The sequence below is a fragment of the Contarinia nasturtii genome, unplaced genomic scaffold, assembly GCF_009176525.2.
Source record: "Contarinia nasturtii isolate CC-2019 unplaced genomic scaffold, AAFC_CNas_1.1 Cnas_scaffold_476, whole genome shotgun sequence".
Taxonomy (NCBI): domain Eukaryota; kingdom Metazoa; phylum Arthropoda; class Insecta; order Diptera; family Cecidomyiidae; genus Contarinia; species Contarinia nasturtii.
Genome location: NW_022197829.1, coordinates 226668 through 241104, shown reverse-complemented (window position 1 = coordinate 241104; position 14437 = coordinate 226668). Strand labels below are relative to the sequence as shown.

The 14437-nt window shown below is 33.6% G+C and overlaps 1 protein-coding gene across 1 annotated transcript; it reads left to right on the top strand.

Annotated features, from left to right (window-relative positions):
* Nucleotides 1-3041: 3041 nt before the first annotated feature.
* On the top strand, nucleotides 3042-5901 carry LOC116338988 (protein windpipe-like). The gene is made up of 3 exons (XM_031764587.1): nucleotides 3042-3300; nucleotides 4908-5017; nucleotides 5136-5901. Exons 1-3 carry the CDS (start codon nucleotides 3102-3104, stop codon nucleotides 5241-5243), a joined length of 417 nt encoding a protein of 138 aa, XP_031620447.1. The 5' UTR covers nucleotides 3042-3101; the 3' UTR covers nucleotides 5244-5901.
* The last annotated feature ends 8536 nt before the right edge of the window (nucleotides 5902-14437 follow it).

Genomic DNA, 14437 nt, shown 5'->3' with positions numbered 1-14437 from the left:
TATACTAATAAGATACATGCATCTTATTAGTCTTCTGACTAGTAACATTCTAATAACTATACTTATTACTATACTTATTACACTAATAAGATGACATCTTATTACCAGTTATTAGAAATTATTAGTAATAAGTAATAACTATCTTACTAGTCTGATGTTATTGGTCCCAACTGTACATATGATCCATTTAGAAAGAAGTCGCAGGCATAGTACAGGGGGAGGAAAATTTTTTAAGCCTGATATAGAAACACACATTGTATTTTTAAATGACTATATTTATTATTCAAAGTAGTCTCCATGAACACGAATGACACTTTCATATCGATGCTTCAATGCTTTAATTCCTCCTTCAAACCACTCGGCATCTTTGTCCTCCCATACGTTGAAAATATCGTTCGATATCTCTTCTTCGGACTCATATTGCTTCCCCTTCAGATATCTTTTGGTGTTTGGGAACAGGAAATAGTCGCTGGGGGCCAGATCTGGAGAATACGGTGGATGGTGGAGTTGTTCGAACCCACATTCCCTGATGGCAGCTTGTGCAAGCAATGATTTGTGAGGCGGTGCATTGTCATGCAAAAGAAGAACTTTTCGAGTGAGCAAACCAGGACGCTTTTCTCTGATCGCTTTACGCAATCTATGCATTTGTTGTGCATAATAATAGCCCGTGACTGTGGTATTCTTTGGAAGGAATTCAACCAATAATATGCCTTTGGCATCCCAGAATACAGAGGCCATTACTTTGTTTGTGGCAATTTGTTTGCGTGGCACTTTCGATGCTGGTTCACCACGTTTGTGCCATTCCATCGTCTGTGATTTGAGCTCTGGATCATAGTAGTGGATCCAGGTTTCGTCGCCAGTCACTATTCCCTCAAATGTGTCCGTTTCATTCCATTCCAACAACTCGAGAAACTCGTGTGCAGCAGCAATTCGTTCTTCTTTTTGGGATTTGTTCAACGTTCTTGGAATCCATCGCGAGCAAACCTTTCTCATGTGCAATTTTTCATGAAGTATGTTGTAAATACTCTTCTCTGAGATGTCAAACATTGCTGCTAACACTTTCTTGCTCATTCGAGGATTTTCGTGCACGTGATGTTCAATTTTTTGCACTACATCTGAAGCTGTTGCTTCAATTGGTCGACCTGTATGAGGATCATCTTCCAATGATTCTCTACCCCACTTGAATTGTTTTGCCCATAGTTTTACTGTGGCATACGATGGGGCAAGGACCCCATAAACAGCACGCAAGCGATCATTGATATCCTTTGGTGTCACACCTTCTTTTGTGAGAAACTTAATCACCGCACGATATTCGATTTTATCCATTTTTTCAAAAATATCGAGGTTGCTTGGTATGCAATGATGTTGAAAACAAACGACGACAGATATCAACTCAATTTTTTTCTGCAATACTATTGACAGTTCGTACGTCAATTACAGCACAAGAACAATTTGTAACTAGTGCCGTCTATATGTCAGGCTTAAAAATTTTTCCTCCCCCTGTATTTCAATGCAATAATCTTTTAGGTATTTTTTTTTCGAAATTTTATTTCTTTTCGTTTGAAAGGGTAGAAAAAATTGTTCTATTTGATTTTTATTTTATCTTGATCGGATAAGATGTAGGAGTTGATTTAAATTCAGAGAACTAACAGGCCGGCTGAAAAGTTTGTTGGCTAACATAGTAAAACACATTTTTTTGACAAAATTCGGTTTTATTATTCAACATACATGCCTTCGAGGGCGATACAGCGATTCCAACGATTTTCCAACTTTTCGATACCATTTTTATAGTACGATTTCTCTTTACCCTCAAAATAGGCTTACTTCTTCATCAGCGCTAAATTTTTTTCCCGCGAGCATTCTTTTGAGGTCTGCGAACAGGAAATAGTCGCTGGGGGCCAGATCTGGAGAATACGGTGGATGGGGAAGCAATTCAAAACCCAATTCATGCAATTTTGCCATCGTTTTCATTGATTTGTGACACGGTGCATTGTCTTGATGAAAAAGCACTTTTTTCTTTTTCAAATGGGGCCGTTTTTTTGTGATCTCATCCTTCAAACGCTCCAATAACGCTATGTAGTAGTCGCTGTTGATGGTCCGGCCCCTTTGGAGGTAATCGATGAATATGATACCGTGCGCATCCCAAAATACAGACGCCATAACCTTGCCAGCCGACTGTTGCGTTTTTCCACGCTTTGGATTCGGTTCACCGTGTGCAGTCCACTCGGCTGACTGTCGATTGGACTCCGGAGTGTAGTGATGGAGCCATGTTTGATCCATTGTCACATATCGTCGGAAAAATTCGTCTTTATTACGGTTGAACAGCTCCAAACATTGCTCCGAATCATCAACACGTTGTTGCTTTTGATCGATTGTGAGCACGCGCGGCACCCACTTTGCAAACAGCTTTCGCATGTCCAAATATTCATGCACGATATGTCCAACACGTTCCTTTGATATCTTTAGGGTCTCAGCTATATCGCTTAACTTCACTTTACGATCATTCAAAATTATTTTGTGGATTTTTTTGATGTTTTCGTCGGTAACAGCCTCTTTTGGCCGTCCACTGCGCGCATCGTCTTCAGTGCTCATTTCGCCTCGTTTAAATTTAGCAAACCACTTCTCAATGGTTGATTTCCCTGGTGCAGAGTCCAAATAATACTTATCAAGCCAAACCTTGGCTTCAACAGTATTTTTTTTCACCAAAAAGCAATGCTTCATCAACACACGAAATTCTCTTTTATCCATTTTTTTCACAATAACAAAAGTTGCTTCACTCTCAATGCAATAACTCACGAACCAATGGTCCGATTGCTGTCAAATTTTGACACATATCTTTTGAAGGTTGGCACTAATTAAAAATCATATGGATTTAATTCTAGTAATGCCATCTATGTGTCAGCCTACGAACTTTTCAGCCGGCCTGTTATTCAGTAAATTCATCAGATTTTGTAGTCAATTTATTTATAGATTCCTTTATGATTTAGTAGAATTGGTTCACAGCTCTGTTTGAATCTAGACCATCTAATATGTATTGTAATCATTGTACTGTATGTCTTTCCTTTACTCTATAACAGGATATTGAAAATCCGGCACAAGAAATGAAACCAATGGATAAAAATAATTTGGGCAAACCAATTCAAAATCCTGTCGAATTTATACCATTGATTCCAGACAAACATGATCAAGAAAAAAAAACAAATTTATGTAACGGTGAAGAGCCATTGCTACAAAAATTGAATGAAGATAAGGATATTAAATCAGAAGCAACACCAACAATGCCTACACAACAACTGAACGGTAAGGCACTAGTGACCATATTTAGTAGGAGACCAGTATAATTTAACGCTTCTCCCTTTACATATTATTTTTGACAAAATTCAAATATCTCTTTAAAAACAGGCTATATGTTCGGTCTGATTTCAGCAGGTACTGATATGTCTAGCGGGATAGCTATCTGTGCGTAACATATCTTGTCCAAAGGCACAGCATACTTATCCCGTTAGGAATATCGGTGCCTGCTGAAATCAGACCGAACACACAGCCTGTATAAAAGATTCACACACATATATATGAAACTGTAACAAACGACCCCGTAAACCATGTTAAATCATGTTTTGACATTTTTAACCATGACGGTCGACCTCGGAAATCGTGTTAAATCATGATGGCCGACCCCGTTAACCATGTTAAATCATGTTTGGACATTTTTTTACCATGTTATATGGTGTTAAGCCATGATGTCCGACCTCAATAACCGTGTTAAATGATGTTAGACCACGATGGATGTTAAAATCGCTTAAATCGTAAAAATTTTACATTTCAAACCATTTACCATCCACGGTCCATCGTGGTCGGCCATCACGGTTACCACGGTTTACCACGGTCCATTCTCACTTTTTGACAATAAAATATGCAAAATGTAGGCAAAATACGGTAAAAATACGGTTTTTTGACCATAATGACCGTGTTAGACCACGATGGCCAAACATGATGGTGCCTATGTTCACCGCCGGGCCAAAACCTTTCCAACGGTACCACTTTTATCCGGATCGGTTGAGGCGTTTGGACGCCAACCCGAAACACACAGACATACATACATTCGCTTTTATATATATAGATAGATAGATAAAAATGAATTGGTTGACATAACTTCACTTTTGTGTCACAATCGTGATAAACCGATTAAATAATTATTATAACCTCACTTTATTTTACTTAATAAATAAAAAATATTATGTAAGATATATAGTATTTTTTAGTTGTTGAGAAAAATAGACAGAAAATTTTAATAACATAATCTAGTACTTCATCAATATGACAAGTCGGTATAGCAGGTTAAGTTGGCATTGAAATATCCATCAAACATCGACAAATATTGCTCAAAACTGCTTTTATTGAAAAAAATCGTTTGGAATCTTACTTATTCGATAAAATCAATATTGTCTTGAAATATTCATGTTTGAGAAAAGTGAGAGATTTCCCTAGGAAAATTGAGATTTGGTAGTGTGAATTTTTTAATGTATTCTCTCCTTTCTTTTGCATTTTTTATTATCTTATTCAAAAGTCCTATACACAAAAAAAAAAAAGAAATAGTAGATTTTTTAGGTTATGTGGTAGGCATATAGTTTACCACACAACAAGTAAAATCTACCACAAAGTGTCACATGTATTTGCATTAATAAGTGTCCCATGTAAAAAGTGTCATACATTGGTATTTGTAAATTTGACAGTTTATAGATGCGACACTTTGTAGTAGATTACAAATATTAGTGCAAATACATGTGACACTTTGTGGTAGATTTTACTTGATGTGTGGTAAACTATGTGCCTACCACATAACCTAAAAAATCTACTATTTTTTGTGTGTACAAATACAATTTTTCACACTGATCACTTCACTCTAGGTAACGCAAAGCATGTACCAAATGGTGTACATTCAGATAAAATCAATGACAATGCAAATGATCAAAAACAATTTCAACCAATTTCACCAAAGCCATCAAGATACAGTCCGGTAAGCTCTTCATTTTCGATTTATAAATTAACCAATAGAAATTATTATTAAATACTATTTATTTATTTTTACAAATACTATAATTAGATTAAATTAATATAATTAATTATTTTTTTAGGTATATTCTCATGATACAGGCCGAGTTAAAATTAAACTAATTGAGACAACACGTCCGAAGACCCCAATTCTTGTGACAAGATCGGCCGACAATGCAATTAATCAATAAAAATTGATATTTTTGACGTGAGAGATAAAGAAAGAACCAGAAAAAAACTAAAATTAAAACAAGAAATATCGATAAAGACAAAAAACTTAAAAATAAATTCAAAAATTGGGTTACAATTGGTGTAAACATCTGTGACACTTAGTATAAATGCGTAGAATTGAGCGAAATCATATTTTAAATGTTTTTGTTTGTTTTTTTATTAAGTCTCTATTACATTTTTTCCTGCAAGACTAGAGGTAATGGGAGTAAAATGATACATCACCCAAATTTCGTGATAATAATAACATTATGTAATGTGTACCTGTCTGAAAATGCGCATTGAATTTCTTTAAATTTTGGTGGTGTATCGCCCCACATCCCGTATATATTGATTTAATTAAAAAAAGCTAATTTTTTTAAATTAAAACAGAACATTTTCCACTTACTTGATAATGTGCCAAATGTAACAAGTTAGTGAGTTACACTACTGTATTCCTACCATTTTTTTAAGAAACCTTTGCAATTGAAATAATTGGTTATATCATATACCAAAGAACAAAGAAGAAAAGTGGAAAATTAAATTAAATCGTATAAATAAAATATATTTGTATCTGCCAAAGCATACAAATATTTACATACGACTAAATATTTATTACGATTAAATATTGCACCCGAATAATAAGTGTTTTTTTTTCTGTTTCTTTTTCTTTTGCAAATACTTAAAACAAATTTTAAATTAATAAGAACTCGTTTAAGGATTATTCCTATTAATAAACTTTCAAATTTGTAAATTATTCAATCACAAAGCGAAATATACAATTTTATAAGACATCGTTATTAGAAAAATATAAATCATACCAGCTTATTCATTGCTTTTCACTAGATGGCGTCACCAATTCAGTCAAACAATATTTAAAAAGCTTAAACCAATATAGAAAACTTATTGGGATTTACTATGCAGAAATTAGAAAATTGCGGCATGATGAGCTATGAAAATTGTTTTTTTTTACTGTCTGAATTGAATGTCCGAGAATGAAAGCGAGACTTCTATTAACAACTTATTTAAATGTAACACCACCATACAAAAAGTGCTGACTGTCAGTATGGATTTATCAGATTTAACAACATCATGAGTTTTAGTATGAATAAATAAGAAAAAATAAGTATGAATAATAATTTTTCATGCCATACGTGAGGTATATTAGATTGTGCAGACGACAGATAGAAACACTTTCGCTTGAGTTACGAACAGTGAATTGGTGTTTCCATATTTTAAAAAGTTTTTTCCATATTTGAAAAATAGACAAGCTCCAAGAAAAAAATCATCACCTCGAATTAGATTCTGTCATTCCGCTGTAGTATTGGTTTGCTTCTGGTCACATTTTTGGTGGTATAATGGATTGAAACATCTAAGCTGTTTAAGCTTCAATACCATTCTGATTTCAATTCGTCACAATATGATTAGTTAATGATAAGATTAAGTTGTTAGTTAATTGCACGCACCAGTGTAGGCGGATTGCGCATTTAGCCAATCCTTCTACAATGGCAAACTCAGCATTTCTGGCAAACTATTTTCATCTTTTTTTCTATTTTTTGCGATTTATGGAGGTCTTTCTATCTTTGGCGATGATGCATGGTTGAAAAACTGTATTGGCCTCCACCTCCTCCTCTGCCACAAACTGAATGTCCATCATTTCGAAATATTACTTTTTGCTGATTTTGATACCTCTTACCCTTGTTGAAATAGTATGTCCAACTTTGATTTTACTGAGTTGTACCCAATTGTAAAATTCCTGAATTTTGTATTGCTAATTGATTTGAACCATTGTTTATTTGAGGATAATTTACACCAACTTCTTTCGCACAAAACTATGCCAATCGAATTTTGTATCGTTACTATCGATTGACTGCAGCATTCAAACTGTCCTTCTTTTCAAACTGAATATAACGTTAGACTGCATTTAAATGCCACGCTCGAATTTAGGTTAGTGGTAACGTTTGTGCACCCAACTGTGCATAGATATATCGTCTTTTATTTTCTTTTTTTTCTATTACATTACTGATATTTAGCTTTGTTTTCGGTCTTTTGCAAATAATAATAAACAGAAAAAAAATGATGAAGATATGTTTACGCCGTTATTAAAGGTGTCAATATTGTTTAGTCTATTGATAGGATCCTATCAAATTCGAATTTCAGTAAGTGCGTGATTTTTCGTTTTGTGTTTCTCTTTCGTGTTTCCTGTGAAACTCCCTTTGTCGCAATTTTATTTTTCAAAAGAAAATAAGCCAACCAATAACAAAAAAAAAAACAGAAAAGTTTCGCAAGGGTGAAATCGCTTGAAACGAATGAATGCATTTTTGTTTTGGTGTGTATTTACGCGTATTTACATCCCCCTCGTATTCAAATCTTTTTTTCACCATCGTTGTGTTGTTTTTGTTTGTCTCATTTTTCCCACTTGTTGTTCATACTATACTGTTGACAATTAAATGTAGTATGGGTCTCGAAATGTTCTCTTTGGTCTACGCGACGAAAAAGATAAATTCGGTGACAGATCAAATTTATTTATTCATTTCATGGTGTTCATTCTTTTTTATTTTTATTTAATTCGGTAGAAAAAACATATGAAAATCTGTTTCACTGAGATTTTCTCTTACACTTTATTTAATTTTAAGATAATTAATGTCATTTTTTATGCACTTGTTTTCTTTTATTTTGGTTTTGAATTTTTTTCTTGTTTCCTTTAATGTGTTTATGCTGCGAATGAAAGATTACACGCGATTTGAGATATTTCAAGCGAAAAAAGGGGGTAGTACACCATGTTTTTCTTCTTCAGATCCAATTCAATGATAATTAATTGAATTTTTCCATTGTATAAATGAAGAAATGTATAAAAAGAAAGAAAGAAGGTGAGCAAGATGTGGTAGATAAATTCGTTCAGTTGAATCAATGGAGCGATGAGAAATCAAGCAAATAAACAAATTAGTTATATATATATATATATTAGGGTGGAACATTTTTGGCACAATTTGGTGGTTACTTGGGAAAACATGTCTTATAGTCCCCAGATTCAAGATATGAAGGAATTTTAAACTTGAGGTTCCATATAAGACAGCGACTTGAAAGGAAAGGAGGTACATTTTTCTGGAAAATCATGAAAAATTGCAGTGACCCAATCACCATGAAAACTTGTGAATCCTATTTTCTGACCAAAATAAGTAATATCACCAAATTTGATGAAATTTCAACCAAAAATAAAGGTGCCTCAAAAACAAACAATCGAAATTTTTGTATGGGAGGAACCTTTATTCTTGGTTGAAATTTCATCAAACTTGGTGATATAACTTATTTTGGTCAGAAAATAAGATTCACAAGTTTTCATGTGATTGGGTCACTGCAATTTTGTATGATTTTCCAGTAAAATGTACCTCCCTTCCTTTCAAGTCGCTGTCTTATATGGAACCGCAAGTTGAAAATTCCTTCATGTCTTGAATCTGGGGACTATAAGACATGTTTTCCCAAGTGGCCATCAAGATATGCCTCGAAATTCAAAAAATGTTCCACCCTAAATATATATACATGTTATTAACATTGGCGTAGGCTTTCTTCTTGGTTCCTCAGTGTCCCCGGGGAAATGACATCAAAAGACTTGAAAAAATCACACATAAAAGAGTGGTTAAATGTACAATAATGTATGATTATGGACATTCGACAATATTGATAACGAGAACTAAATTAAAAGATCCAAAATTTTGTCCCATATATTCACATATGATTCTTTTTTTATCAGACAATATATTGAACTAACTGGTCAACTGAGCTGTCGTATGTTAGCCAGCTAAATGGGGTAAAACAATAAAGGTTATTGCTATAATGATGAATCACTTCTATTGTTTTAATAAAAGTAATTGATCATTATAATAATAACTTTTATTGTTTTAGCACATTTAGCTGGCTAACGTACTGTCAGCTCAGTTGACCACTTAGTAAAATATATTGTCTGTTTTTTATTAATGAATCAATTACGTTATTTGTTTTTGCAAGTTTGTTATTCGACATGATTGATATGAAATGACCATGTGGTGAGAGTGGTGATGAGCAAAGATTCGTAACACGCAAGCAACATGGCTATACTAAAATGAATCCTTGATGGCAAACAATTCAAATACAAAAACCAACAGCTACTTAATTACTGGATGACGTCTCTGTTTCGTTCTGTCATTTTTTCTTCTATGCCATCACCATCCTCAATACAACAAAAACATTTTTCAAGGAACATAATGTGAAAAACGACGAAAAAAGCAAATGAATTCGATGCGAGTATAAAATAAGTAAATTAATTAATTATTCAACATGTTTCTATGGTTGTAAAATGTCGTTTGATGTTCGATATACCAATTTGAATGAAGGAAGATTTGAAAATTAAATGTTCATCGGTCGAACTAAAGAAAATCGAAGAAGATTTAAAATTGAAGGGTATTTGTCATTATAAGAAGGGTATTCCCATTCTTTTTCGAAAGGATTTTGTTGTGTCGGCTGCGGTGGCAACGGCAGCGATAGCCATTTATAACAACCAACCACACTGTACTTCAAACGATTAGAGATATAAAGTCATTGATTTATTGATGGCCAATTGATGGCCTAGGCTACCATCATAAACATCACGACAAACAACAATAACAAAAAGCTGAATAAATACGGTTGCCTAAATATGGTAAATTTGTAACTTGTTTTCAGCAAATTTGCCGATAAAGATTATGATCCATTTGCCCATTCCTTGTCTGTCTGTCTCTTTATATGTATATATATCTTGTTTATTTATTCAACGACTTGCATTGAATTGACCATAGCGCATCATCCGTATCAATTGACAATCAATTCGTATTATGAATAACAAAAAAATGAAATACGAAAATGTTTCCCCCTTACCGTCATCGATTGGGTTTTAGCATCAATATATCGAATAAACAACATACTATCAGATCTATTTTTTAAGAACGAAGCGATGCCGCATAAAAATAAGCAATATATCATTAATATATCGATGACCAAGAAATATATTTATATATATGTAGCAGTCGTACAATGTAACATAAAACCCCTTAAGTTGATGTTTTTTAAACAATCGGATCAATGATTTTCCACAGGGACGAATGAACAGCAGAAAAAAACAAAAGCAAAAGTCGAGTAAATTGAGTCGAGTAGGGAGACAAAATCCAAAAGACAACGTAAGCAAAATCAAATCGCAAAAGCTGTGAGTACGATTCAAATCAGATTTAAATTCGTTGAAATTCAAATTTTTTTGAAACGGGAAAAACGTTTTCTTTCGGAATTTACCAATTCAAAAGCTTAAAAATAATAATCATCACTCGAATCTCTACTTTGAAATCCTAAGTGTGACATGAAAACATGGTTGCGGGGGTGTCATCAAGGCATCAAGTTATCATCTTGAAGAAAGTCGAATTAGCTTAGAATTGTTTGGTTTGTATGACTATATTACAAAAATTGAGATATTACATTTTACGATGGTAACACACTTCATTTCAGTCATTTTCATGTTCGTATTTTACTTTGTAGCGATGATCATAATGATTAAGTTTGGCAGTTTATTTTCTATGACATGGCAAAAATAAAGTGTGTATGTGTGTGTGTGTTCGTGATGCGAGCACAGTATGTGAGCATATAATTTTCTGTTTCATTTAATGTGTAAAGATTTGGCACCGTTTATCATTTTTATCAAATATATTACAAATCATCTTAGGTTTTTTCGCTGCTTGCCCTTTGCATTCACTCTGGGTGATAGCTCGTGTGCGCCTTCTGAATTATATCTCTGTTCACGGCATCGTTTGCCATTCTCCGCACACGTATGATATGGTAAATCCAAAAATATATGAAAATTTGTTTCGCGGTATATGTATATGACCATTTTTCTGCTCTTATTTTCTTTATTTTTTTTTCTTTGTCAAAAATGTATTTTGATGCGGCAAACTGCCTTTTATTCTCTTTATTCAAAGTGAAGTTCATTGGGATGTTCGGTCGTGTGTCTCTATTTAAACGCTTTTTTTCGAACTCAGTCGCTTATTTCAAACGAAGCAATAGACCGGCAATAAATTACACATTTATCATATAAATGCTTTGCATTGTAATTGTTTGCGATTATTTTACTGACATCGCAACACAAATCAGTTGACTTTAAAACCAGTTTTTGAATTTTCTCGCTATTTCAGTCATTTTCTTGGCAAATTTTCTTTTGTTCAACGTAAATCCCTTTTCGCTTTTTCTTTTACCAACCAAATATAATCGGCAGATATACACTCTGACTTTGAGCTCTCCTCTCTCTGTGCGTTCGAGGTTTAATCTTTATGGTAAAATATTATATATGGCTCACGAGGGGTGAAATGTTAATAATTGTAAGGTATTGCCCACATACAATACACAGTCGAGAAGAGTTGAAGGCGAATTGCATTGATTAAATGCTTTATTATTACCGGCGCCGTAATGTGTGTCTCATGCTTCATGTAGCTCTCTCTCTCTCTTTCTCTCTTTGTGTGCCGTCTGTCTTTTTCTCTATGTATTTATGTCATTTCGCCTGAATACAGTTTTTTAAAGCATTTATAAAAAAATAACCGTAAAAATCTTAACAAAACGTAAGAAAGTGAAAACCTACATAATCTTTATGTTTAATACGATATGATTTATTGAAAATTTTCAGCAAATGCTTTGGCTGTTCCCTCAGGCACAAAGTGTTATTTCTTTCGAAATGTATGACATTTGGTAACATTTGCACCGATGATGAAATATCATATGAATGGTTGAGAAGAATGATGACTTATGCCGATACCAGCTCTTTTACCTATGCGTCTCGAGATAGATGTTAGATGTCTTGAAAAAATTTGAGACTACATATAAATTTCAAACTAAACCGAGACATTTTACAATTGTTCTTTTACAAGGTCTTCTCAACCGTTCATATGTGTTTCGCAAAAGAATTTCTCATTGAAGAGATAGTAGACACTATTCGACAATGTTTTTAATGAAAATATAGTTTAATTAAACAAAAAGTTTGGTTTCCTGTTGTTAAATTTACCGCAAAAGAATACTTACACTTTATAATATCAAGTTTATATATTCGATAAGTTAACCCTCTAGTGCATAGCCTTGACTTTAGGCAGCAGGGAGGCCAAACCGTGGCCGAGTTGTCAAATCACAAAATGTCATTAGTTGTCCCTATCGAAATCTGCTGTCAAGCAAGTTATATATTGATTATTAATTATACATTTTGTACGATATTTATTTATTTAGAAATATAAAAAGAGAATGTGAATGTGAACAAAAAAGATAAAAAAAATAATATCGTGACGAATTATGTAATAAAATAAATATTATCACAGCAATGAAATCCCTACTACCGTGCTAGATGGTGTCGACACGAGTGGACGGATTTTTAAATTTATTTGAACGACACCATGTTACTATACTTGTCCATTACAACGTACATGTAACAGAAGAAACACACAGTCCATGTCCTCGCTAGTGGACATAAACGATTTGAACCGTCAATGTGAACTAGATCAAGTATAGAACTTTACATAGGATCATATACGATGAATATGGATTACACAGTCTGTTTCAAAATACCGTCACCAATGTCGACACCATTTGACATCAAAATTTTGACAGTAAAAATATGTGTTATTGTTGTTGTCGTTTCATTGCTGTGAATATTATAATTCAATTACTCAGCGGCTAGTGTGATTTCATACGCCTATACCGCTGCAAAGCGGTACCAATATATACAAACACACAAAGGTCGACTCGCTTTGGATAACATTTCTATTTTTTACACCTAATGACGGCTCATTATTTTTGTTTTCATTTTATTTAATTTATTTTCACTTATTTTTAGATTTTGATATTGTTTAATTAACTTTTTTAGAAATTTTTTTATTAATATGGATTGTAGTTTCATTCAATGCGGTCACGTTTAAAAGCCTTAAATTTTTTAATTTTTTTTCAACTCATATTTTTTATTTTGTTTAGGTTATTTTTTTTCAGTATTCAATCACAAATTTTCTGGTTGCTTTAAAGTCATATATTCAACATGTTTCTATCAAATATGTAACAATAGTGTATCATATGAGATACACTTTTGTTCAACATTTGATACAAACTTGTTCAATATATGATCGCAAAGCAAACAGAAAATTTGAGATTAAAGATTAAAACAGAAAAATAATTCAAATAAAATCAAATAAAAAATTAATATTAATTAATATTAATATTATTAATATTGGAATCGGTCGAAAAATCAACACCCATCAAAAATGTGTTTTCTGGGTGTTTTCGGGGCCAGGGAACACGAATCTAGCGTTTTTTCGATGTCCGAATGTATGTGCGTACGCAAAAATTTGTTAACACGATAACTTTCAAACAAGAAAAGTAATTCAAAATCTGACTTCACAGGATGATTGGGGGTGCCGGGAATAGAAACCATTAGATTTTGAGCTACTTTGGTTGATAGAGTAAAGTGTCATGTCTGGTGTGATGCCCATGGGCATCCATGGGAAAAATTCACTTTTTCTTCCAAAAGTCATATTTAATGTATCACGGGGGACGGCAGTCCCCCAAGTGACGCAATACCAACATACATATGAAATATATGTCGTCACTCTATATATACTGTAAAGAAATGAAAATCGATACCGCTGACTTTTGGAAAGGGGTTTTTGCATATTTTAGTAGTGCTCGGGCACTAAATTAAGAATCCGCAAAAAAAAAAATCAAAATTTGACCGCTAGGTGGCGTTTCAAAAAAAAGGTAAATTTTTGGTTTTGTCCATTTTTGACCACACAAACCAGAAACAATTTTCCGAAAAATGGCATATTCGGAAACAGTGACCGGTTCGCGCATATTTCTATGCTTGCCTAAATACGCTAGGTAGCATAGATATGCCAAGCATAGCCGCAAACGCAACCGACGCATCGCCGTTCACTCTATATGAACAATGCACATGTTCGTTTATGCAGACGACCGTGCGCATACAATATAGCTCGAATCGAATGGCGACGGGTGCGTTGCGGCTTGCGTCTCCGCTATGCTTAGCATAACTATCAGGCATAGAAATATGCGCGAACCGGTCACTGTTCGGAAACTGGAGTTCGCACAGAGAGAAAAAATTTGGTAAATGTAAAGGGTAATTTGTAAGTTTAATATTACT

Coding starts and splice junctions, on each gene's coding strand:
- LOC116338988 (XM_031764587.1), top strand. CDS start 3,102: ATGAAACCAATGGATAAAAATAATTTGGGCAAACCAATTCAAAATCCT. Junction 3,301..4,907: donor GCCTACACAACAACTGAACG/GTAAGGCACTAG, acceptor ACTTCACTCTAG/GTAACGCAAAGCATGTACCA. Junction 5,018..5,135: donor AGCCATCAAGATACAGTCCG/GTAAGCTCTTCA, acceptor TTATTTTTTTAG/GTATATTCTCATGATACAGG.